This window comes from Paroedura picta, chromosome 3, assembly GCF_049243985.1.
Source record: "Paroedura picta isolate Pp20150507F chromosome 3, Ppicta_v3.0, whole genome shotgun sequence".
NCBI classification, from domain to species: Eukaryota; Metazoa; Chordata; class Lepidosauria; order Squamata; family Gekkonidae; genus Paroedura; species Paroedura picta.
Genome location: NC_135371.1, coordinates 110,744,577 through 110,772,387, shown reverse-complemented (window position 1 = coordinate 110,772,387; position 27,811 = coordinate 110,744,577). Strand labels below are relative to the sequence as shown.

General features: G+C 42.9%; 1 protein-coding gene across 11 annotated transcripts in view; it reads left to right on the top strand.

The window, feature by feature from the left end:
- Positions 1-27,811, top strand: part of TENM2 (teneurin transmembrane protein 2) — a 1,331,635-nt gene that overhangs the window by 196,608 nt on the left and 1,107,216 nt on the right. For all 11 annotated transcript variants that reach the window (XM_077327160.1, XM_077327169.1, XM_077327168.1 and 8 more), the window contains exon 2: positions 9,108-9,410. In XM_077327160.1, the coding sequence (XP_077183275.1) occupies positions 9,185-9,410 (226 nt within the window). In that variant the 5' untranslated portion in view covers positions 9,108-9,184. The remainder of the gene's footprint in view (positions 1-9,107; positions 9,411-27,811) is intronic.

The following is a 27,811-nucleotide window of genomic DNA, read 5'->3' as shown; positions in this document are numbered from 1 at the left end:
CCAGTTCTAGTTTCCGAATCAAGGTTAAGGAAAGGCCTGCGTAGAAAGAGTTGCAGAAGTCTAGTCTAGAGGTGACCGCTGTATGGATCACTGTGGCTAGGTGTTCTGGAGACAAGTAGGACAGTAGTAGCTTGGCTTGCCATAGATGGTAAAAAGCCTGCTGCACTACTCTTGTGACTTGTGTCTCCATGGAGAGGGAGGCATCAAGGATCACAGCTCGGTTTCTGGCGGAGAGAGTTACCGGCAGCTGCACTCTGTTCAGGTTGGGTAGGCACACTTCCTACCCAGCTACAGGACCTCCATCTTTGAAGGGTTGAGCTTCAGATGACATATAGCTGGAGATGGGAGAATGGGTTAAAGTGTGATGGGTAGATGCAGAGATGGAATTAGCTGAAGATATGAGATTGCGAGGAGGAGAAAAAAAGCAATAGTGACAGGAAGAAAGGAAAATGAGATACTCTGTGAAAGTCCTTTTATCTGTGATAGTTTATCACAGTGAACTTGGCTGCCATTTCCCAATTGGGCCATAGTTTACCCAGGTACAGGCTGTCAAAGGGAAAGAAGGAGGGAGAGCTAAAAACAGGGCATATAAAGATAGGTTGATGGATGGTTGGGAAAGAGAGAAGGAAGGAGTAAAATGGAAGAGGCCATGGGGGCTCTCAGGAAAGGGAAAGATGGGTGTCTTGCTTCCTCAAAAATATGGATGCTTTATTTTATCTTCTATATATAATACTTTGGCAATATGTGTCTTAGTACACTATGACCCACCTCCCCCAGAGTTTTGTCTAATGTGGATGGAACACTATGAAGGTACAGACCTGAGAAAATGGGGGGGGGGGTGTTTCTATTGAAACTAATAGAAAATGATAATGATATAGAACTATGAAAATATAATGAACAATGAGGAATGAAACAATGAAACAAAAGCCAATCAGACAGCCTAATAAACCTATCCTTTTGGAATTAATCACAAAAAAATGAAAGAAATGAAACAGATTTCCAAGCAAATGTCTAGGGTAGCCTTATTCATAGGGCATTCAGGACTGCCATATTGGGAAGAGGGTATACTAGGAGTCCCCATCACTTTGCAGCTAACTTCTACTTCCTTGAAGCTTCACTATCACAGATTGAGAGCCAGCTTGGTGTAGTGGTTAAGAGTTGCAGCTTCTCATCTGGAGAATTTTGTTTGATTCCCTACTCCTCCACATGCAGCCAGCTCGTCACAGTCCAGTTAGAGCTGTTCTCACAAACCAGTTCTGTCAGAGCTCTGTCAGCCCCACCTGCCTCATGGGGTGTCTGTTGTGGAGAGAGCAGAAGGTGATTGTTAGCCGCTTTTTGAGACTCCTTTGGGTATTGAAAAACAATATAAAAACCAACTCTCTTTCTTCATCTGTCTTGTAGTCTCAGGCAAGGGTGATCAGTTGCAAGACAGTGGGAGGAACCTGACAGCCATACAGTTGATCCCTCTTGATGCCTGTGAGCTAGGCATGATAGTCTGCTCCAGGGTGGGCTGATCACCCTTTGCCTGCTGTCTTGAGTAATTCTGTGGCCCATCCTCTAGTTTTGCCCAGAATCACTAAGCCCATCCCCATTTCCTAATACAGGATATCTATAATATTGCCTAAGTTATTGTCTATTTCATTCAGAGAGACAGAAATGTCTCTTATCTGTGTTTGGAATTCTGGATATATGTTAGAAGAGTTCAGCATCCAGTAAATGGGGTAGATCACTGGATCTTGCATGTTTGACTAAACTTTTAAACTGTTTCCTCAAGCACAAAAGTTTCTCCTCTCAAGGGTATCTGACTGTGAATCTCAATATTACCATCTTCACAGTTGCTTTCCCAAGAAGACAGGAAAACAAAAGGTAATGACAGAATGGAGGCAATAATACAAATCAACAATGAATACCAGCTGTGCTGTGCTTGTATATTCTTGTCATGATCCTGCTCAGGGTCTTTAATTCAAATTTTGAAACTTTTTGGTATGTCGTGTTCTGGAATACTGACCTTTCAATTTAAGACGGGTTATTTACTCTGTCCCGCTGCTATTCTTGTGCCCCCTTCTGTTAGAAAATACTAGTGTCATTTCTGTGACTTTGTGCAGCATGTTTGAAACATCTGTCATATAAAAACATTGTGTCACCGTGTACTTTAAGCTATTTTAAACAGACTTCACAAGTAGGTATGTTTAGAGTAAGGTTAAACATATACTTAAAATCGGCATGCTGAGAACTTTGTGGCAAACTTATCTGGTTTAAATGCCCTCAGTTGCTTGTGAGATGAGGCATGCTCCCAAATGGATTGGCTCAGTGTCCTCTGCAGACTTCATTGTGAATACACTACTATGTCAATCAGTTTTGCATCCGAACAGTAGCTGTTTGGTTGTTGGAGTGGAGCAGCTGCTTTTGCTGAATTCAAGAGCAAGGTCTTCTCATTTACCAGAAAAGAGGCAGGAGACTGTTGGATCATGTTGATTTGGGTCTTTAAATTGACCAACTCATACAGGGCATTAAATTGGCTGTTATTTCTTTGCACTCAGTGCATCCTTTAAATGACCAATATTAAATAGACTGTATTGCTTGCTTTTCATTAAATTGACCAACGTGTATGGCACAGAATCATCTTCTCACTTTTGTAGTCAGTGCATTCTTTGTGACCAATATTAAAGGGGATGTATTGCATTGATTGTTTCCTTCCTTTGCAAGCACTAATGGTGAAGAGAGCTTCTACACATCCAGTAACTTCAGTTTAACCTAGTAAACTGCTGGATTATGCTGTTTTTAACAGGCCTGTGCTAAGAAAAAAAATGAGTAGTTGAGGCTTTACCCATTATAAAAAGGTAGTGATGGGGTAAATCTGACTATGCTTGGCATGAAACAAAGACAGTTGATAGGCGAGAGTATGAAGAAGGTGGCAGCCCTAAGCAGAAGATAATTCCACAAGTATGCTACTATATGCTTACAAAAGCAGGAGTAATCAATGTTCTTTTAGAACCTAGACCTTTTTTCCTTTTTTCTCACCATCTGGGTCAAAACTACCCTTTTGGAAGAGATCCGTTATTGCTTTATACTTGTTGTTGTTGTTATGTGCGAAGTCGTGTCCGACCCATCGCGACCCCATGGACAATGATCCTCCAGGCCTTCCTGTCCTCTACCATTCCCCGGAGTCCATTTAAGTTTGCACCTACTGCTTCAGTGACTCCATCCAGCCACCTCATTCTCTGTCGTCCCCTTCTTCTTTTGCCCTCGATCGCTCCCAGCATTAGGCTCTTCTCCAGGGAGTCCTTCCTTCTCATGAGGTGGCCAAAATATTTGAGTTTCATCTTCAGGATCTGGCCTTCTAAAGAGCAGTCAGGGCTGATCTCCTCTAGGACTGACCGGTTTGTTCGCCTTGCAGTCCAAGGGACTCGCAAGAGTCTTCTCCAGCACCAGAGTTCAAAAGCCTCAATACTTTGACGCTCGGCCTTCCTTATGGTCCAACTTTCGCAGCCATACATTGCAACTGGGAAGACCATAGCCTTGACTAAACGCACTTTTGTTGGCAGGGTGATGTCTCTGCTTTTTAGGATGCTGTCTAGATTTGCCATAGCTTTCCTCCCCAGGAGCAAGCGTCTTTTAATTTCTTTGCTGCAGTCCCCATCTGCAGTGATCTTGGAGCCCAGGAAAATAAAATCTGTCACTATCTCCATTTCTTCCCCTTCTATTTGCCAGGAATTGAGCGGGCCGGATGCCATGATCTTTGTTTTCTTGATGTTGAGTTTCAAGCCAACTTTTGCACTCTCCTCCTTCACCCGCATCAACAGGCTCTTTAGTTCCTCTTCACTTTCTGCCATTAGAGTGGTATCATCTGCATATCTGAGGTTATTGATATTTCTCCCTGCAATCTTGATCCCAATTTGTGACTCCTCTAATCCCGCATTTCTCATGATGTGCTCTGCATACAAGTTAAATAGGCAAGGCGACAGTATACAGCCTTGCCGAACTCCTTTCTCAATTTTGAACCAGTCAGTGATTCCATGTTCAGTTCTCACTGTTGCTTCTTGACCTGCATATAAATTTCTCAAGAGACAAATAAGATGCTCTGGTATTCCCATCTCTTTAAGAACTTGCCACAATTTGTTGTGCTCCACACAATCAAAGGCTTTAGCATAGTCAATGAAGCAGAAGTAGACGTTCTTCTGGTACTCCCTAGCTTTCTCCATGATCCAGCGTATGTTGGCAATTTGATCTCTAGTTCCTCTGCCTCTTCGAAATCCTGCCTGTACTTCTGGAAGTTCTCGGTCCACATATTGCTGGAGCCTAGCTTGTAGGATTTTGAGCATAACTTTGCTAGCATGAGAAATTAGTGCAATGGTGCGGTAGTTTGAACATTCTTTGGCATTGCCCTTCTTTGGGATTGGAATGTAAACTGACCTTTTCCAATCCTGTGGCCATTGTTGAGTTTTCCAAATTTGCTGGCATATTGAGTGTAGCACTTTTACTGCATCGTCCTTTAAGATTTTGAATAGTTCAACTGGAATGCTGTCACTACCACTAGCTTTATTGTTGCTCAGACTTTCTAAGGCCCATTTGACTTCACATTCCAGGATGTCTGGCTCCAGGTCAGTAACTACCCCATTGTGGTCATCAGGGATGTTAAGCTCGCTCTTGTATAGTTCTTCTGTATAATTTTGCCACCTTTGTTTAATCTCTTCTGCTTCTGTGAGGTCCCTACCATTTTGGTCCCTTATCATACCCATCTTTGCATGAAACGTTCTCTTCATATCTCCAATTTTCTTGAAAAGATCTCTGGTCCTCCCCATTCTATTGTTTTCTTCTATTTGTTTGCACTGTTCATTTAAGAAGGCATTCTTATCTCTTCTAGCTTTTCTCTGGAATTCTGCATTCAATTGGGTGTATCTTTCTCTTTCTCCCTTGCCTTTCACTTCCCTTCTCTCCTTAGCTATTTGTAAAGCTTTTTTACAAAAGAAGCTTTATACTTACCTGCAGCAATTGAGTGTGCTGCTTCTGAGTCACCAGCAAGGTGCTAGGCAAGGCAACCAAGGGAAGAGGAGTGGAGACCTTTTAACAATAATAAAATAAACCTGATCCCAAGCAGTGACATATAAAACGAAGGCATGTACTAAGGCAGACTGTTGTAGCCAGATAGATGGACCAAAGTTGTCAATAGTCACTGACTATAGTGACTAATGATTCTTGTGGTCCTAACAGCTCATGGAGCAGAAGAAAAACCACAATCTTTGTTCTGGTTTCTCTAATCATCATTATACCAATTAAGCCACAGGATGAAGACAGGCAACTAAGAAACTGCTAGCTTCTGTTCAGCCTAAAAATACCCTGACTGAAACTGATTCCACCCAGGTAGCACCACTTTGGGCTGCTGCCAGTTTGTTGCAATGGAGCAGCATTCCCTACTGCTTCCTGTGACTCCATGAGGGACTTTTTACATTGGTGCATACTGTCCACCCTGGATTTTTGTGTCCCCACGCCACAGCTGGGGCGGAAAGGATCCACTGTGCAGGGGGGCAGCATTTTTTTAAAGTTTGTACGAGCAATCCCACCATCATGTAAACAGGTTGGCCACATGGCACCAGAAAGCATAGTGGCCAGGGGCAGGTAGGGTGCTAGTAGCTGTGTTGGGCGCAGATGGAAAAACACCACCTGGGCTATCCTGGTGACCTGGGCCTCCATACAAAGTGAGGCATCCAGGATCACCCCAAATTCCTGGCTTGGGGATGATAGTTGCACCCCGTCCAGGCAGGGAAGATATGCTTCCTACTCCTGCCCCTTTCGGCCCAGCCAAAGGACCTCCGTCTTGTGGGGGTTGAGTTTCAGGCAACTCTTCCTGATCCATCCAGCCACTGCTCCGCCCCCAAATCTCCAGGAATTTCCCAGCCCAGAATGGACAACCCTGTGTAGAAGTGGCAATTACAGAGTTTTGTGTGTGTGACAGTGCTTAATAAGCGCACCATGTTTGTTCAAATACAATAGCCAGGGTTGTGAACAAAATAATTTTTCACTTTGTTTTGTTTCTTTTATTTGTTTTTGTTTTCAGTTCTCTTCATTTTAATTGGAAACACATTTCTGACACTAACCTTTTGGTTTTCTATCAGGTAACAGTGAAATTCTCAGGGATTGTATCCCTCGCCTTTTATGTCTTCCTTGTCCAATTATAGGCTTCTCTTCCTTGTGGTTCTGCAGTGTACAACTGTGAAAATCAGAGAACACATGCTACAGAAGTTATAATGGACATTTTAGAAGATTTTCAGATATTACTAATTATAATTATTTTTAGCTACTAGTTGTATTGTAATATCAAATAGAAATTGATTTTTCATTTAGCTTTTTTGTTCGCATCTGAGTGAGCATCCAATTAGTTTCCATTTGCTGAACACACTCATGACTGCAGGGATGGAATTCAAGGCAAGCTCTGATACACCACTGAATCATCATCATCGTTCTGGGGTCCCATTTAACTTTTTGCTTTTGTAAGGTTCTCAGTATTTAACCTTTTGCTTGTGCTATATTAACAGTAAGCAATAGAAATATTTTTAAAATCAAATTTTGGGATACTTTTATTTTAAAATCCAGCTTGGTTAAGAGTGGCTAATCTGGAGAGCAGGGTTTGATTCTCCACTCCTTCACATGTGGCTACCTGGGTGACCTTAGACTAGTCACAGTTCTCAGAACTCACTCAGCATCACTTTCCTCACAGGCTTTCTGTTGTGGCGAGAGGAAGAGTAGGTGATTGTAAGCTGCTTTGCAACTCCTTAGGGTAGAGAAAAGTGAGGTGTAAAAAACTAAATCTTCTCTCTTCTTAAGCAAAATACACGCACTAAAAATTACTTGCTTTGCACAAAATTATAGTTTATGTTCTATGTGTGGGGCACATTTTAGTCTTGTACATTAATAGTTGTGGCCTTGCATCATCTGTTGGAGTGACATTCTACATGAATTAAAATTCCACCCTGGAACAAAAATTAGTGGCTTGCCCTGGAAATGGAAGAAAAGAGTTAATAGCCAAAGATTTCCTACTTTGGGTCTTTAAAAAAACAGTTGATTCCAGATGTAGTTAGTAGGTCCATTTATCTTGTCCTTAGCATTTATTTTACAAGTACAGATTTAGAACTACATTCATTTAATATCATCTGTCCCTATTGGAGAATTCAGAATAAGTACCTTTGTTGCAAGTAATAACATTTTAATCTTGGATAGGATAAGCAGTTTTTAAAGATACTGGACAAAAAGACAACCATGTTGCTTGGGGGGGGAGCTTTTGGGAGACTGTTCCCTCAATATATCATACTTTACATTTGGATCCCCAACTTTAAAACAATGTAAGACTCTACTGGGTCTGACCATGGAATGGCCAAGTCTGCATCCAAAACCACTCGCATCCCAGCCCTGAAAAACAAGTCAAGGGTGTGGCCAGCCTAATGGGTGGACCCAGCAACAAATTGCGAGAGCCCCAGTTTCGCCATGGACAATACCAGGTCTTAGCCCAATACCTCCTCCTCCTTCTTCCTCCACCCATTAGTTGTTAGCTGAAATGCCTGTGGGCTATTTCACCCATCCATTTCATTCCCCTCACTTGAGCCCACCCTGTTCAACTGTTAGGTTTTAATGGCCCAAACAGTTGAAACAAACCAGACAAAAGTCCAATAAATATTCAGGTAGGTGCCTTCCTCGAACATTTGTTCAGGGGCTATAAACCAGGCCAAGTTTGTGTTGACTACTAGCACATGAACAGGTTTGTACCCATTCCTAGTTGAGACCCTTTACACCTTTCATCACAATATACTGTTGCAAACAGTATTTCTTTCAATTGACTTGGATGATACTATTCAAGTTCAAAGTTCAAATTCTTGCAGAAGAACTTGGATATGTCAAATGATGAGATTTTTGTTGAAGTTTCAAATGTAATTACTAGCATATTGGGTTGCCAGCCTTTAGGTGGTAGCTTGAGATGTCCCAGAATTACAACTGATTTCCAGTTGTAATACAGCTTACACTCAAAGCTGCTTACACTTGCCTTCACTTTATGTATAAGTGAAGACATGTGAAACCTATCAGAATCTCATCACTTCATCCTTATTTCCAGGCTTCCTCTGGAGAAAATGGCTGCTTTGGAAGGTGGACTCTATGGCATGACATCCTGTATAGATCTCTCTCTTCCCCAACCCGTGTCTTTCCTAGGCTCTGACCCCCAAATCTCCATGAATTTCCCTACTCAGAGCCGGCAACATTATTAGCATGAAATGCTTTTGTAACTGCAAAATTACGTATTTTTATTGCAGTGCATTAATCGCATAGGATTTGAATATGAATTAGACACAGAATATAAATTAGGAATAACATTGGTAATAAAATTCCCACCTCTTCTCTGATCGTAGCACTTGGAAGTCCATGTCATGAAGCATAGTTCATGCAAAACTGGTATATTTAACATGGACATCCAATTCCGCTATTTAAACTAGCTTCCGAAGTTCTGTGATCACTTTTGCAGGTCTCCGCTTCCACAGTTAAAAGAGGGTTAGTGGATGGAGGACAATAAAGAACCAGAGCTTGAAATACTAAGGAAGCCTTAGATTGTTTTTCTGGAACTTCCTTCTATAGCATGTAAAACGTTACAAATGAATCTTAATGCTTGATCCTTAAAGCTTCCTTGTGTGCTGGCTCTACTCTCATCTGTGCATTTCATGTGATGATCTGTATTTCAGACCCTCCTGCAGCTAAAAGGAAATAATTAAGGCTGTTTCCAATCTGTTCTTCTTTGTTCCGTTCCAGAATGTGAACTAATATCAGAGTGTCAACGAATTGTCATGTTGTTACCACTGTGCATGCATAAATGAAACAATTCCAGTAGTTTGTTTTATCATCATTTTTTAAACTCTTCAATGAAAGCACAGCTTAAATAAAACATAATTTGAGCAGTTAAAGCAATTTTCTTTCATTAGTTTCCAGTAAGGTCCATTTACATTTGAGTGGAATTTATGGTGTCAAATGTTGTGTTTTCATGTTTGTTGTTTTATGTATAAGTGAAAACATGTGAAACCTATCAGAATATCATCCCTTCATTCTTATCCTTTTCTTAAAATGTTTTATAGGTGGCAAAGTGACCAGTTTCAGCCTTTAAGCATCGCTTTGCTGGAGAAAAAGTTAATTTTCTCCCGGACACAGAATTATGGACATAAAAGATCGAAGGCACCGTTCACTGACAAGAGGCCGGTGTGGGAAGGAATGCCGGTATACAAGTTCTTCTCTGGACAGTGAGGACTGCAGAGTGCCAACTCAGAAGTCATATAGTTCAAGTGAGACATTGAAGGCATATGATCATGACACCAGAATGCACTATGGGAATCGAGTCACTGACCTAGTTCACCGAGAGTCTGATGAGTTTCCAAGACAAGGTATGTTTAGAACATCTGTATTAATAGAGATATTTTCACTGCTAATTTCTTTGTTGGACTAGGTGCACTTTTAAGATGAGTAAAAATTGTAATTAGCATATAGTAATAATCACTTACGAGGTACTTTGTAATTCCCCTATTTCTACTGAAGTATTGTTGAAAAATAGAGATTATACATTTTCCTCTGACTCCATTTTGTCACTGCAGTTGCCTTGAACTTAATTTCATTTTTAAAATAGAGGAAACAGATCCATTTAATTACTTTTATCTTTAGTTGTAATTTGTTACTTCTTCATGGAGATTTGGAAATTTCAGTTAATATTTAGATTGCTATAATTCTCCTTACATTAATGTATAAAACAATTCTTGATATAACAGATGTAGAATTCTGAAATTATTTGAAGAAAAAAAACTTTCCAGTTGATTTACTATAGTTCAGTTCATTTTTTGTTTATTTTATTTAATTCCAAACTCAACTATCTGTGCAATTGGGAACAGTTTGCTTATGTTGCTCTATCCATTTTTTAAAGCAAAAATTAATATAATCTTCTCAGAATGTAATATGGGACATTAGACCACCTAGAAAGTTATTTCTAATGATTTTTCTGGCTCATTTCATAACTCAAGCAACAAATTATTTTTAGATAAATATTTTAATTTTCTGAACAAAGAGAATTATCTAGCCATATAACCTTCTGAATGAATATTTGTTCAATATAAGTTTCAATTTCATCCCATTATGCCTACTTAAATATAACTTACAAACTTTTAAACAGGTTGCAATTGAACTAATGGTTACGATCCTTTGAATCAGAGCCTATAGATACTTTGAATATATCCTATTAATACCAGTCGTTGATTGTTAGACAACCTTTGAAATAATAGTTTGGCTCCAACCAGCTTTTCTTGTAGAAAAGAAAAGAGGGGCTCCTCTTTGGCCATCTAAAAAGTCTATGCTTGTAACTATGGATCTGCATGTACACAAGTCATGTGGGAAAGAGACTATAGTACATAGAAAACTGAGAGTTGAAAATTTGACTGAATTACAGAGTTGCCAAGTACCTCTTGGAAACTGGTGGGGGATTTACGGGGAACAAAGATAGGCCTATATTGGCCTCACTTGCAGTACAATGATGTCCCTTCTGACAGACACCAGTAGCGAAGTCATAAGGTCACCAGCCACTTGGGGATGCTCTGGTATTTGGCAAAATCTCTATGATATAAGTCATTTTTACCATGGAGTTTTTGTATCTCTGCATCACTGGCAATATCATGATGTTGTTTCCAGTGTGTGCCAGAAGTGACATAACTGCATTTCATCACTGCATTGCAAGGACTTAGGCCTTCTTCTGCTGCCAGTAAGTCTGCCACTGGTGAGCTAACGGGTGCCATGGAAGGCGCCCTGGAGCAGGGGATGTCCTACCCTAATGGAAGCTTGGAAAGCCTACCTTGGATTCAACCCGATAAATGTTATACCATTTATTTTTGTTTGGTAGGTTTGTGTTATGACATTCGTCAAAAGAAATTAGAATGGTTTTATCATCACATAATTTTGATGACATTGGTTCATCGGCAAGGTCGCTATTTGGCCATTATCCTTATAATTAAGCAGGGATTCTAACCTGGATTTCTCACATCCAACAGAATATGTGTACCTTAGTAGTTTGTACGGGGTTCTCATTATAGTTTTTGAAAAGAACTTTTGCCGCATGTGTGTATAATTTCTTCTATTGTTTGTATAGCTATAAAATTGCATTAATCAGTGCTGTTTTTGTTCAGTTCATATTTTTCATAGCCAATTTTCTTATTAATCCATGAAATATAGTACACCATCTGAAATAGTTATCTTTTTGGCTAGTTAATATTTCTATTTTTTACTATATTTTGCTATAAAGTTCTTTGCATATTTTCTGAATTCTTTCTTATTTTTGTGCCTAATCATTCCCTTTGCAAATGTCTTGAATGTTTATTCCCACTTTAAACTAAACAATAAAAGTTTTGTATTGTTCAATTTTAATAATAACTTATATTGTATTGCTGGAAAATAATATATACTTCTCCAAATTTGTTAGGTATGCCCAGTTAACCTCACTAGGTGTTATTTTTAGAGTTATTTCATGCACTGTTTTACATTGTGTGTGGTGTGTGTGTGTGTGTGTGTGTAGAATGGGAATGCTCAGGTGGAATCATGAACTGACTTTTGCCATTGTATAAATTATCCTGGAGAACTTCAAGCACTGCCTCCCTCTATTCTCATCCTTGATTTAGAAATCAAGAGTCGCCTGAAACTCAACCCCTCCAAGACAGAGGTCCTGTGGCTGGGAAGTAGGGGGTGGGACCAGGAAGCTCGCCTACCCACTCTGGCAGGGGCGCAACTTACCATCGCGTCCCAGGCCAGGAATTTGGGTGTGACTATTGATGCCTCCCGGACTACGGAGGCACAGGTCAAGAAAGTAGTTGGCCAGGTTTTTTCCATCTTCGCCAAGCTCAACTACTAGCGCCCTACCTGTTCCCTGAACACCTGGCCACTGTGATCCATGTGACGGTCACCTCCAGAATAGATTTCTGTAACACGCTCTATGTGGGCCTACCCTTGTCCTTGATCCGGAAACTTCACCTAGTGCAAAATGCAGCTGATAGAGTCCACACTGGTACACCTTGGAGGGCCCATATCCAGCCTGTACTGAGGCAGCTGCATTGGCTGCCAATTGCTGCCAGGACCCGGTTCAAGGTTTTGGTCTTAACCTTCAAGGCTTTACGCAGGCTGGGACCCACATACCTGAGGCACCGCCTAATGCCCTATGTCCCCCGCAGGGCTCTGCGCTCTGTGCTCTGCGGGTGAGAATCTGCTGGTCATTCCTGGTCCCAGGGAAGCACGCCACTCACTCCTGGCCCCAGGGAAGCATGCCTAGCCTCAACCAGGGCCAGGGCCTTTTTGGTCATGGCCCCTACCTGGTGGAATGAGCTCCCGGGAAAGCTGCGGGCCCTGCGGGATCTTTCAGTGTTCAACAGAGCCTGCAAAACGGAGCTCTTCTGCCAGGTCTATTGTTGAGGCTGGGGTCGGCGAGGTACATTGACTGCTTCCCCCCGGGTTTCTTGAACATCGTTGACCTCCTTCTTCTCTGCCCCCCTCTAGAAATGGGGGTAGGAAGGGGGTTTTGTTCCACCATGTTGTTATTGTTTTTAAGTTTCAATGGGGTTTTTAAGGCATTGTGACCCGCCACAAGCCACTTAGGGAGTGGTGGGAAATAAATAAATAACAATAACAATAACAATAACAATAACAATAACAATAACAATAACAATAACAATAATAAATACAGCAGCATTAGAATAAAGTTTGAGTACACCTTTAAGATCAACAAAGTTTTATGCAAGGTATAAGCTTCCATGTGTGTGCACACAAAACCTAATAACTGAAAAAGTGTGCATGCACACAGAAGCTTATCTTCCTCTAATGAAAACCATGTTACAGCCACAATGCACTCATTAAAACTGGAAGCAATTGTCCATCAGTGGAGAGGTCTCATCAATAGAAAAAAAGCAATCTGAAGGATCTGTCCATCAGGCACTGACAAACCTGTACTGCCTTATTCCTGTTGTTGGAACACAACCTACTCTGAAAGATGGACATGTGGCTGTATCGCTCTCCACAGGCAACCTGCCTTTGCAGGACCTCCTGTGCATGTTGGCATCCCGGCTCCCAAGGCCAGCCCTGTGGGTAACTCTTTCACTGGAGGGAGCACTGAAGGATGCCAATGGTGGTATTGTCTCAGGCAGGCCATGGTCAGCTGCTCTCAGGATATGCTGCTGACAGCCATGTTGATTTGGGGAGCCACCCCAACTACCACACAGCCCTCCCCTTTTGAAAGCCCAAGGATGAGCCTGGCCATGCCCTGGAGCTGCTGCCACCATGTTGCTCAGCTCTCCAGGGAAGAGCCCAAAGATTCTGACTACAAGGCCTGTTGGCTCACCGGGGTTGGGGATATTCCTTATGATTTGGAAGTAGGGCCTCAGAATTCTGCAGCCTCACAGCCTGCCCTCCAAAGTGGCATTCTGCCCTGCAGAGCGGATCTTTATAGTATGGTAATAAGCTGTTCGTGCTGACATACATGTTTGTGTGTATGAAATTCCCACATCAGGCCAGTGGCTAGTGCCAGTTGCCTTTAAGGGTGCAATGGGTTTTACTACTAGTACCTTGAATTAAACTTTATTGGTCTTAAAGGTACTACTGGACTTCAACTTTATTCTGCTACTTTAGATGAATATGGCCACCCACCCGTAGCAAACCACAGTGTGTTTTAGAATACATGTAAAATAATCAGCTGTGATCATTATAGAGTACAGTTAATTTCCCAATCATGTGTGAGAAGAGGACAAAAGGGTAATAGAATGGACAAATCCAGGACCCCCCCCCCCCCAAAAAAAAAACTCCCATCATGTATCAATCATCTGTGGCTTGTGATCTTTGCTGTTGAACTCAGTGGATATACGTTTTGTTTGTTTGTTCGATTCTCTTTTACAAATTATAGTGTGCTGGATCATATACAGAATTTAAATATGACATTGCTATTTTTCAGGGGGATGTAGTTACCCACACTGCACAATAATGACAGTAATTGCCACACATTTTCATTTATATTTCTTAGTATATGCATGTGGCTGCACCCCAGATTGTGGGGTGGGGGTTGGAGCAGGATTCTACATGTTACATATCCAGAATTCATGTTTATAGTACTCAGAGCAGATTTATGTATTGACTGGTTACTGTGTTGTTGTTTTTTAACAAGAGAGCATTGAAATTCCAAGTAGATAGTAAAGAAAGCACAAATCTATGATAAAATAGTATCCTACCTTATCTTTGTAAGAGGAAATGTTATTTTCTGTAGACATCGATGAATCTGATGGTATTACGAAAGGGAAAATAAAGCATGGGGAATTCTTGATACTCCAACAACTTTTTAAAACCGCTTTGTGAACGACAACTTCTATAATCGCCAATATTTTAAGAACACTACGCTATTATATAATCTTGTTCCTTCATAGTAGTTCCTTCATAGTAGAGATAACTTCTTGCTTTAAAATTTTTTATAACTAGAAACACTTCCTTTCTCTTACAATTGTTTGCTTCTGTACAAAGTATTGCTTCACCTGTATGGATTTAATCTTTTCCCTCCAATGTTTTCTTTGTTGTTGTTGTTAGGTGCGATGTCGTGTCCGAACTGTTGCGACCCCATGAACAATGATCCTCCAGGCCTTCCTGTCCTCTACCATTCCCCGGAGTCCATTGAAGTTTGCACCTACTGCTTCAGTGACTCCATCCAGCCACCTCATTCTCTGTCGTCCCCTTCTTCTTTTGCCCTCGATCGCTCCCAGCATTAGGCTCTTCTCCAGGGAGTCCTTCCTTCTCATGAGGTGGCCAAAGTATTTGAGTTTCATCTTCAGGATCTGGCCTTCTAAAGAGCAGTCAGGGCTGATCTCCTCTAGGACTGACCAGTTTGTTCGCCTTGCAGTCCAAGGGACTCGCAAGAGTCTTCTCCAGCACCAGAGTTCAAAAGCCTCAAGTCTTTGACGCTCAGCCTTCCTTATGGTCCAACTTTGGCAGCCATACATTGCAACTGGGAAGACCATAGCCTTGACTAAACGCACTTTTGTTGGCAGGGTGATGTCTCTGCTTTTTAGGATGCTGTCTAGATTTGCCATAGCTTTCCTCCCCAGGAGCAAGCGTCTTTTAATTTCTTTGCTGCAGTCCCCATCTGCAGTGATCTGGGAGCCCAGGAAAATAAAATCTGTCACTATCTCCATTTCTTCCCCATCTATTTGCCAGGAATTGAGAGGGCCAGATGCCATGATCTTCATTTTCTTGATGTTGAGTTTCAAGCCAACTTTTGCACTCTCCTCCTTCACCTGCATCAACAGGCTCTTTAGTTCATCTTCACTTTCTGCCATTAGAGTGGTATCATCTGCATATCTAAGGTTGTTGATATTTCTCCTTGCAATCTTGATCCCAATTTGTGACTCCTCTAATCCTGCCTTTCTCATGATGTGCTCCGCATACAAGTTAAATAGGCAAGGCGATAGTATACAGCCTTGCCGAACTCCTTTCTCAATTTTGAACCAATCAGTGATTCCATGTTCAATTCTCACTGTTGCTTCTTGACCTGCATATAAATTTCTCAAGAGACAAATAAGATTCTCTGGTATTCCCATCTCTTTAAAAACTTGCCACAATTTGTTGTGCTCCACACGATCAACGGCTTTAGCTTAGTCAATGAAGCAGAAGTAGATGTTCTTCTGGAACTCCCTAGCTTTCTCCATGATCCAGCATATGTTGGCAATTTGATCTCTATTTCCTCTGCCTCTTCAAAATCCTGCCTGTACTTCTGGAAGTTCTTGGTCCACATATTGCTGGATCCTAGCTTGTAGGATCTTGAGCATAACTTTGCTAGCATGAGAAATGAGTGCAATGGTGCGGTAGTTTGAACATTCTTTGGCATTGCCCTTCTTTGGGATTAGAATGTAAACTGACCTTTTCCAATCCTGTGGCCATTGTTGAGTTTTCCAAATTTGCTGGCATATTGAGTGTTGCACTTTTACTGCATCGTCCTTTAAGATTTTGAATAGTTCAACTGGAATGCTGACACCACCACTAGCTTTATTGTTGCTCAGACTTCCTAAGGCCCATTTGACTTCACATTCCAGGATGTCTGGCTCCAGGTCAGTAACTACTCCATTGTAGTTATCAGGGATGTTAAGATCGCTCTTGTATAGCTCTTCTGTATAATTTTGCTACCTTTGTTTAACCTCTTCTGCTTCTATGAGTTCCCTACCATTTTGGTCCCTTATCATACCCACCTTTGCATGAAACGTTCTCTTCATATCTCCAATTTTCTTGAAAAGATCTCTGGTCCTCCCCATTCTATTGTTTTCTTCTATTTGTTTGCACTGTTCATTTAAGAAGGCATTCTTATATCTTCTAGCTTTTCTCTGGAATTCTGCATTCAATTGGGTGTATCTTTCTCTGTCTCCCTTGCCTTTCATTTCCCTTCTCTCCTTAGCTATTTGTAAAGCTTCCTCAGACAGCCATTTTGATTTCTTGCATTTCTTTTTCTTTGTGATGGTTTTAGTTGCTACCTCTTGTACAATGTTGCGAACCTCCATCCATAGTTCTTCAGGCACTCTATCTATCAGATCTAATTCCTTAAATCTATTTGTCACCTCTACTGTATATTCATCGGGGATATGATTTAGTTCATACCTGAGTGGCCTAGTGCTTTTCCCTACTTTCTTCAATTTAAGCCTAAATTTTGCAACAAGAAGCTGATGATCTGAACCACAATCAGCTACTGGTCTTGTTTTTATTGACTGTATAGAACTTCTCCATCTTTGGCTGCAGAGCACATAGTCAATCTGATTTCTGTGTTGACCGTGTGGTGATGTCCATGTGTAGAGTCGTCTCTTGGGTTGTTGGAAAAGAGTGTTTGCTATAACCAATGTATTCTCTTGACAAAATTCTACCAGCCTGTGCCCTGCTTCATTTTCTACTCCAAGGCCAAACTTGCCTGTTATCCCGGTTATCTTTTGGCTTCCTACTTTAGCATTCCAATCCCCCATGATGATAAGCACATCATTTTTTGGTGTTGCTTCTAGAAGGTGTTATAGGGCTTCATAGAACTGATCAACTTCATCCTCTTCAGCAGTGGTTGGGGCATAGACCTGGATCACTGTGATGTTGAATGGTTTGCCTTGGATTCGAACTGAGATCATTCTGTCATTTTGGGGATTGTATCCCAAGACTGCTTTTCCTACTCTCTTATTGAATATGAAGGCTATTCCATTTCTTCTGCGAGATTCTTGTCCACAGTAGTATACCTGATGGTCATCTGAATTAAATTCACCCATTCCTGTCCATTTTAGTTCACTGATTCCTAAAATGTCGATGTTGAGTCTTGTCATTTCTTGTTTAACCACGTCCAGCTTGCCTTGATTCATGGATCTGACGTTCCAGGTTCCTATGGAATAAAAATCTTTACCGCATCGGACTGTATTTTCGCCACCAGTTACTTCCACAACTGAGCGTCCTTTCGGTTTTGGCCCAGTCGCTTCATTCATTCTGGCACTACTCGTACTAGCCGTCTGCTCATCCCCAGTAGCATATTGGACACCTTCCGACCTGAGGGGCTCATCTTCTGGCGTCATATCGTTTTGCCTTTTGCCTCTATGGAAAACTCCATAGAGTTTTCATGGCAAAGATACTGGAGTGGTTTGCCATTTCCTTCTCCAGTGGATCACCTTTTGTCAGAGCTCTCAGCTATGACCTGTCCATCTTGGGTGGCCCTGCACGGCATAGCTCTTAGCTTCACTGAACTACGCAAGCCCCCTTGCCACAACAAGGCAGCGATCCTTGAAGGGGGAATGTTTTCTTAAGAGCTGATAATTGCTAGTTTGCCTCACATGACTGTTGTGATAGAGGGAAAACAAACATAAATGTGGTCAATAGTTAAATAGCATAATTATTTTAATAGTTTATACAGGTTCACAAATCAGCTGTCAAAAAGTACTCAGAAGATATAAAAGGAGCATACTAAACATCTAATTGTAAATGAAGAACTGATCGATTAATTTTGGTTAGTTAAATATTGTTAATATTTTTTCCCAAGTAGTAAAAAGTCAATGGGCAGTATCTTGAGGTTTTGTTTCCTTCAGCCAAGACAACATAGTGAACTTAAATTGTTTTAAATAGCTGTTTATTTACAAATCTTTAAAATACTGAATATAGTGGAACCAACTTCCAAAAGAAGAAACTACTAATCCTGCATTAGATCCCCAAAGAGCAGTGTCTGGGCCTCCAGGCTTGAAACCCAGACCTCTTGCCATATCCTGACAGCCCCCCCCCAAGGGTTACAGGGGTCCTGGGGTGTCAGGGGGAAATGCCACACCCAAAGCACCTGTGGACAAGCCAGCCCATATAAAGCCATGTCCAACCCAGGATCTCCTGACCTGACATGTTGCAGTTGGCCAGGACACCAGGAAAGATGCCATGGCCAGCAGTAGCCCAAACGGGTGATACCACACAGCCCAACATTGGTGGTGCAGGATTCCTTCCAACCCCAAGCCTTTCCAAGGGGCCCCAGGCAGGCTGAAGGATGGCAGGGGCATACTGCAGCTGGAGCTGGCAGAACGGAAGCCGTGGATTGCAGAAGGGAAGCCAAAGGGAGCAGTGGCTTCCCTGGTGACTGACCAGAAGACCTAGGGAAGTTGCTGGGACACTGAAGAATGGTGTGAGGTTAATGTAATCTCACCTCGGGCTGCTTAGGGGGAGGAGTCAGGAAGCCAGGGACAGAATAAAAAGGAAGAGGGTGCACCAAAAGGGTTGGTGATGATGAGGAGAAAGTGAGAGGAAAAGGAAGGAGGACTACAGGTGAGAAACTAGAGAAGGAGAAAGGTGAATGGGGAGTAAGATGAAGAAGTCATGGAAAGGGGAGACAAAGGTGGGAAATGGCAGTCAGGAAGAAAAGGAGGGCAGCTGTGAGGAGGACTCTTCAAGAGGCTCTGGGGACAGTGTAATAGAGTTACTTCCTGTACCTCTTCCTTCACTTTCATTTAAAGGGGAAGACCCCTTGTTGTAACAACTGCAAGTTATGTTGTCAGCTCACTCATGTGTACCTCAGAATTGATGCTGGGCCAGCAGGGTCCACCACTCCTATGTCTCACCCCACCAGCCCAACAGGGAGAGACACCCCAGCTTCACAAGCAGCATTACACCAATGGAATGTTAGTGTTTGTCATGTCCAGCAAAATAAATTATTTAATAAATAAAATAAAAATAGGCCTCTGCTTCCCAATTCAAACTACAACTGCCTCAGGCTTTGTAACTCCATAGCTCTCTCAATTGGTAATGAGTGATATTCAGAAGGCTGAAGCCATTATGCAGCGTTCAACATTTTATTAAGTTGCTAATCTTCCTAATATGTAGGCAAAGCTATATTGATAAAACCATTCGTATCAGTCAAGAAAGCTTTAACAACACATAACCCTGAGTGCTGAATGTGATGTCATATTTTAGCATTTCAGAAAAACAGTGTTTTGCATTAGAGTATTTTTTTATTTCTATTTTCACATGTATGACCCACCTTATGGTTCCTACCTCTTAAAATAGAATATACCTGATGGACCAGCTGAAGTGTTAAAGGTCCTTCCCTGTCATAAGAGGAATTCATCTAGATCAAAGCAGCTTCATGCAATAAAACATAAAGATGAAAGCATATTTCTTATTTTTAAAAAATCACTACCCATCTATCTGTCTCTATCTGTCCTCTCCATACATACATGGACTCCATTATTATGAATGCTAATGCACAGATCTAATGAAATTTCCTATTGAAGAAAACAGCCACTTATGACATATTTGTTGTGGGGTTATAGTTTTTGAAGCAAAAGTCTGAAGCATATTCTGTGTAATTCATAGATGTGTATGAATTAAACACTATACAGTTTCAATAGAAACACATAAACTATGTTGGCAAACATTTGCACTCAGTTTTTTTTCAGCTGCAAATATACAGGAATTTAATATGCATATTAATTCTACAACTGAATGGATGTTTTGATATAATTCTAAACTGAAAATAAACATATTTAAAATGGATAGCCTTGTGTGTAATTTATATCTATCTGACTGCCGTTTGTCAGATTCTGCTGATATTTGCCATTATATAACACTTTCCAATTTTCTGCATATTAACACATAGTGGATATACTTATAATGAAGCATGGCTGAAAAGGAATAATTAGTTTAAAATTAGTTAAAGGCAAATTTAATGATTAAGAAATACTCTTAAAGCTGTAAAATAAGTTGTGTGCAAGTAGTTATTTATCCTTTATTTGTTTTCTGCTGCATTTTTGTAATCTGTTCTACCGGGGCCCAGCTGTGTGTTTGTGAGAAATACACAGCCTGGACTGTAAACCCATGACAAAGTTGTTTAGGGCATCAGAAATCACAGCATAAGAACGTAAGAACACCTCTACTGGATCAGACCAGTGGTCTCCATAGACTAGCGCCATATCTCACAAACTGGCTAACCAGTTTCTCTGGGGGCCAACAATAGAAACACAATAATAGGAATTTTATATGCCTGGCAAAAGAGCTCCATCTTACAGGCCCTGCGGAAAGTTGGCAACTCCGACAGGGCCCTTGGATCTTCCGGGAGCTCATTCCATCAGGTTGGCCCTGGCCCAGGTCGAGGACAGGCAAACGTCCTGAGGGCCTGGGACTACCAGTAGATTCATACCCACAGAGCGAAGGGTCCTGCGGTTGGGCATAAGCAACTAGGCGGTCCCGCAGGTAGGCAGGACCCAGGCCGCGTATAGCCTTAAAGGTTAATACCAAAACCTTGAACTTAACCCAGAAACAAACTGGTAACCAGTGCAGATGTTGCAGCACTGGCTGTACATGGGCCCTCCATGATGTCCTAGTGAGGGCCCTAGCAGCTGCATTCTGTACCCGTTGTAACTAGGCTTGTGTGATTCGGCCGCTTTGGTGGCTGTTCCGTCCGGGCGCAGCCAGCGTCGTGCCTCAGGGGGGAGGGTGGTGCCGGCAGCGGCGTGACAGCAGGCGCAACCACGCAGGCACAGAATTCCGCACCTGCGTGGTTGTGCTCGCTGTCACACCGCTGCCGGCACTGTCCTCCCCACCCCGCAGCGCTGGCTGCGCCAAAGCGGCCAAATCGCACATGCCTAGTTGTAACTTCTGGATCAGGGACAAGGGCAGGCCCGCTAGAGTGAGTTACAGTAGTCTAGTATGGAAGTGATGGTTGCATGGATCACTGTGGTCAAGTGGTCCAAAGACAAGTAGGGCGCTACTAGCCTGGCTTGGCGAAGATGGAAAAATGCTATCCGGGCTACTTTTGTGACCTGAGCCTCCTTAGAAAGGGTGGCATCAAAGGTCATGCCCAAATTTCTGGCAACTGGAGCAGGTGGTAGTTGCACTCCATCCAGGCATGGGAGGCGCGCTTTTGATCCAGCCCTCTTCTACCCAGCCACAGGACCTCCATCTTGGGGGGTTGAGTTTCAGGCGACTCTGCCTGAGCCATCCAGCCACTGCTTCCAAACAACTGGCAAATGTATTGGGGGAGGGAGTCCATCCAGCCGTCCATTAGGAAGTAGAGCTGGGTGTCATCCGCATATTGGTGACATCCCAGCCCATAGCCCCGTTAAAGAGCGTGAGGGAGAGTATCGCCCCCTGCGGAACCCCACATTGGGTCCTGTTCTGGAGAAAGGAGACCAGCCATTGCAGAGCAATCTCCCCAATCCCAGTTCCAGCGAAGCGGTGGGCCAATATCTTGTGGTTGACCACATCAAATGCAGCTGACAGATCCAACAACACAAGTACGGTGGAAACGCCCCAAAACAGCTGGCACTGGATATCATCCATCATGGCGACCAGCGCAGTCTCCACCCCATGGCCAGGGCAGAAGCCAGACTATTATTGGTCCAGGGTAGAAGTTTCTTCCAGAAATGCTAGTAACTGATCCGCCACAGCCTGCTCTATCACCTTGCCCAGAAATGCAAGATGCGAGACTAGGCGGTAACTGGCGGGGTCCTGTGGGTCTAGCAATGTTTTTTTTTCAGCAAAGGACACACCACTGCTTCTTTAAGTCCTTCAGGGAACTCTCCAGATGTTAAGGAGAAATTGATAATCTCCCTTAAAGGGTCTCCTATCTACTGGTCACCTGATTTAAGCAACCAAGATGGGCAGGGATCTAAGGGGCAAGTGGTTGCTCTTACTGAACCTAATAATCTGTTCACTTTGGTTAATGAGAGCCGCCTAAAACCATCAAACACTATCCCCAGTGATGGCCAAGGAACTTCCAGTTCACTAACTGTATCAATCATGGTAGGTAGGTCGTGATGGAGCGACAGAACTTTGTCCACAAAGTAGCTTGATAAATCTGCACAGCTTAAATCCAATTTCCTTATCATTTGACAACCTTCCTCAAGGGCAGTAAGAGACTGAATTACTCTAAATAATTGTGCTGGGCAAGATCACAATTTCTGCGCATAGAAGTCTTATTTCGCCGCTTTCACCACATTCTCATACGCCTTCATAAGTGTGCAATGAGATGTTCTTGTAGCCTCATCACGAGGCTTCCTCCACACTTGCTCAAGCCGTCTCACTTCCCTCTTCCTCTCCCGAATCTCCTGGGTATACCATGGAGCCTCTTTGAGGCGAAGGAGGAGAGGGCGCCTAGGAGCAATCTTGTCAATAGCAACTCTCAGGTGGGACTGCCAGTCCTCCACCAAAGCTGTTAATGAGATGCCAGAGGGCATCGGGTCCTGCAGAGCATTCAGGAATCTCTCGGAATCCATAAGTCTCTGTGGGAGAACTAAAATCTGTCTTTCACCCAAATGGGGAGGGGGTGGTATCCTCAGTTGAGCCATCTGGACGTGGTTGTCTGACCATGGGAAAATGTTATTCGCAACCAGATCTACTGCTACACCTGCGCCAAAGATCAAATCGAGGGTGTGACTGGCCTAATGAGTGGGACCAGCAACAAATTGCGAGAACCCTACTGTCTCCATGGTTGACACTAGGTCCAGGCCAAGTCCTGAAGGCGACGCATCCGAATGGATGTTGAAGTCACCCAAAACCAGACGTTTTGGGTACTGCAACGTCCAGGCAGCCTCTGCCCCCAGCAGGCCCGGAAGGAAATCCAGAGGTGCAGTGGGTGACCAGTTTGATTCTGTGCTCCCCCACATGCAAGCAGCTGGGTGACCTTGGGCTCACCACAGCATTGATAAAGTTGTTCTGACCAAGCAGTAGTATCATCCTGCGTTGAGCAGGGGGTTGAGCAGGGGGTTGGACTGCGTTGAGCAGGGGGTTGGACTAGATGGCCTGTATGGCCCCTTCCAACTCTATGATTCTATGATTCTATCAGGGCTCTCTCAGCCCCACCTACCTCACAGGGAGGAGAGGAAAGGGAAGGTGAATATAAGCTGCTTTGAGACTCCTTCAGGTAGAGAAAAGCAGCATATAAGAACCACCTCTTCTTCTCTAGCCATAACCTTTTACTGGTCCTATGTCTCTAGCTTCCCCTGGCTGTTCATTCTTCTTCTGCCCATTCAGTCTTCCAATGATCCCTATTTAGCACTCAGTGTTCATTTCAAAAATAGGAACATGGAAATAACACACATCAAACTGGATGCCGTCCCTCTTAATCTCAGATAAATATCAGAAGCAATGGTCTCATGAAACAACATATTTGCTAAAACCTTGTCTTTTATGCTTCTTGAGCCCAGAAGTAATGTAATAACTGTTATAACTTGCAAAATGACTTGTGCCCTGCTTTCCAGCAGAATGTGACAATCACAGTTTCACTCTAAATTCTTTCCTGTTTCCTTATGCTATTGTTACTTCATGAGAAAATGATCTTACATAAATGTAAAGATGAATTCATATATAATGTTTGCAGTGAAGATATATTATGTTTATAGTAAAGCATTAATATTTAATTATTTAATTAATGTATAAAGGTAAAGGTATCCCCTGTGCAAGCACCGAGTCATGTCTGACCCTTGGGGTGACGCCCTCTAGCGTTTTCATGGCAGACTCAATACGGGATGGTTTGCCAGTGCCTTCCCCAGTCATTACCGTTTACCCCCCAGCAAGCTGGGTACTCATTTTACCGACCTCGGAAGGATGGAAGGCTGAGTCAACCTTGAGCCGGCTGCGGGGATTGAACTCCCAGCCTCAGGGGCTAAGCTTTCAGATGGCTGCCTTGCCACTCTGCGCTACAAGAGGCTCTTAATTAATGTATAATATATAATAAATGTTTAAAGGCACCTCTGCATCATCCCACAAAATGGCAATATCTACAGAACACTATGCCTTAATATTCTACCCCTTGCATATAACCCACATATTATTCCACTGATCCATTCCAGTGACCATATGGCTATATTATTCCATGAGTTTAGATATGTACTTTAGTTACCATTACACAGTTAATATTCTACTCCTCATAGACCTCCTGGTTTTGGCTAAAAGAGCCTGATTTATCTGCTTGTCACACCTCTTTGATTAGTAATTTTCAATAATTTCTCCCACATTCCAAATCTAGTTAAATATTTATAAAAATTTTAAGCAATTTGAGTTCTGATATATGTATATTTTTAGCAAAGCAATTGAATAATTGACTAAAGTACTGTAAAACATAATGGTCAAGTATAGCCGATATGAAGCAATTGGTAACTCTGTTACTTAATGCTTCCTTTGTTTAAGCTTTGTTACAACTGGAGTTAGTTCCATTTTCATACTACAGTCCTAGGATCAGCCTCAGTGGGGTTCAAAGGAATGGTGTCAGAAGACCCACCTTATTTGACTGTTTTGCACATGTTGAGGGAATCATTGTCTCATATGGTATCTACTTATATGCAAATAGTATTCAGTATTTTGGCATAATTTGAGCAGAACTACAGTGATAACATCAACACATACCTGGATTGGCTTTATCTCAACCATGTCCGTCCCACTCTATACCCTATTCTGATGGATCCTACTGATAGCTAGTAGAGCTTCTGGAGAGTAGGAACATTCCAGGAGTGAAAGTATTCTGCTTTCTGAGCAGAACTCTAGAGATATCATCACTATCATATCTTGCTGTCTTTGTTTTCTTGATTACTATTGCATTATCTTTAAACCGCCCGTGGCACCGCGGGTGCCATGGACTAAATAAAAGGCTAAGGGGTTCTAGGGCGGGATGTGTCCGTGATGAGGAAGAGTCCGGATTGGACCCTTCCTCCGTACAGACAATCGGAGGGACCTGCCGATTGGTCCCTCCGATTCCCAGCCCCAGGAACTGCGAGCTGCGCGCAGCGCGGCTCGCAGTTGCTCCCTTTGCAACTGGCCTGACGCATCGGAGGCGCTTTGCACCTCCGACACATCTGGCCGGCCGCAAGCACGCGGCTGCCGGGGGCTCCCTGCCCGGCGGCATGACGCGGCGAGAGGCGCGAAGAGCCTCTCGCCGCGTCAGCCCACCGCCGGGGGCTTCCTTGCGGCCGGCCTAACCTCTCGGAGGTGCTTCGCCTTGGCAGCCGCTTGCCAAGCTGCTTCACTGGACTCTGGTGCCGCCAGCACGCTGGATGCTGCATGCGGCTGGATGCCGCGAAAAAAATGCCACCAATGAAATCGCTGGCCCCACCAGGAGGCCGCTTGCCCGCCGCCTCTGCAGCCCACCCTGGCCTTCTGCCCACCCCAGGACCACGCCCGCGCCGTTAACAGACAGGAGCTGCGCGAAGCCGGTGAGTGGCCCTGGGGTTCTGTCTCACCCTGGGAGGGAGGGGCGCCGGCCCGCATTTGGGGGGGGGAAGGTGGGTGGGTGAGAGCATGTCCCTTACCCTTCCCCCTTCTCCCCTTTCAAAGCCCATTTTTATAAATGGGCTTTGAAACTAGTATTATTATAATTTAAGTATAATTGTTTGAATTGCGAGCTGTTTGGGAACAAATATAAATGTGAAAAAGTAAACTTCTGTTTCTTAATATGTTACCAGTGACATCAAATCAGAGTGTTGTCTGACTTCATTCAACCCCTTAGTGTGGACTATCACCAGACTATCAAAGGATAATAATAATAATAATAATAATAATAATAATAATAATAATAATAATAATAATAATAATAATAATAATAATAATATGGAACATACATGAGTCTGCCTCAGTATGCACAAATCATAGTAGTTGTATAAGCACAACATTTATATCCCTCACAACTGGGAGAATAATATTGGAGACAGGAGAAAAACATAAGCTACTTCTTATTGGAGAGAAAGGCAGATTGTAAAGAAAGCAAGTTGCTGTTGTTGTTGTTATTTGGATTTATTTACAAGGTATTTACAAGGTAAAAACAATACAATCCCCTAAAAACCCCTAAAACCAATAATTAAAGCGTTAAAGTGTGCTGCCCTACCTGAGCACGTCCAGGTGAAGTCTGAGTTCTGCCACCCTCGGCCAGGAATCTAAGACCAAATTGTGCTCCAAATGCCAAGTCCCAGTCCTATCCTTGTCTTAGTACCAACCGAGCAAGTCAGAGTCTAAAGGGTGAGCTGAGAGGATAGTCATACTACAAGCCGAGGTTGAGAACTGAGAGAGCCAAGTTAGGAGCCAAGGCAAAGTCCAAGTATGATAAGCCAGAGTCCAGAAACCAAAATTGAGGTCAGGAAACTTAATAACAAATGGGCAGCGCTTTGTTGTAGCAAGCCAAGACAGGAACCAGAGTCCAGGATGAAAGGTAGCTTTAATACTCAGGTTGCATCCCCATGCAAGTGCAGTCCCTGTCTTCTTTAAGTGTAACCTCCTTTGACCAGCTTAGTGGCCACGATTGTGGCCTCAGGCATCATCTGCTGGATCACCCTTTAATTGTCCTCTATCTGCTTTGACAGTGGACCATGAGCACTTCAGAGGCACTCAATGAAGTTGACCCATTACTACCTTCTATAATCTGGCAAGCTGTCTGGATCACTGGTTTGTGCAAATCGGGGGTTGCAGTCGCTGTCAAGAGTCCAGCCAGTAGAAACAGCTGTGTGTCAATTTGACTGGTACCTGGCTGCACTACCCAATCAGGGTTCATTGACCCCCCCCCCTCCTAAGGCCCTATTGAACGGCAGTGCTAGACTGTTGAGGGGCCTACTTTCATCCTCTAGCCGGTTTTATTCCATTTTATGTTTTGCTTCAGTTATTATTTCACCTACACTGACCAATGCCCGGAATAGGAGGAATGGCTATATTAGGTCACCACCATTGCCATATGTGTAAATTGTCTTAATTGTTTTATGGGGATTTAAAATTGTATGATGCTTCTATTATGCTAACCGCTGTGAGCCAGTTATGGGAGTGGCGGTATAAAAATCAAATTTAATAATAATAAAAAAGATAACATTCCCCAGTTCCTGGGATAGGGGCCAGGGGGCGTGTGTAAGTGGCCGAGGAACCTCCATCACCACCCATTGCAAGAGGGATTTGGTAGGTCTGAATAATTCAAAGCTTAAAGGCAACCAGGTTGATGTGTTTGATCACTTTGAATAGTCCCATACAACTGGTGTCCAATTTCTTGGATGGACAGCCTGTGCACAAGTGCACTGGACTGAGGAAGTACACCAAGATATCATGAAGATAAATGATGATGTAGTTCTCCAGACAATTTTGGGGAGATATCATTGATGAATCATTGAAAGACTGATGGCATATTACAGAGCTAAAGAGGCATTACCAAGTACTCATACTGTCCATATATAGTACCAAAAGCAGTCTTACATTCATTTCCTTTCCGGATTCTAAGTGAATTATAGGCTGTGTGCAAATCTAATTTGGTGAAGATCCGGGCTTCCTTTATTTGCTCCAGGAA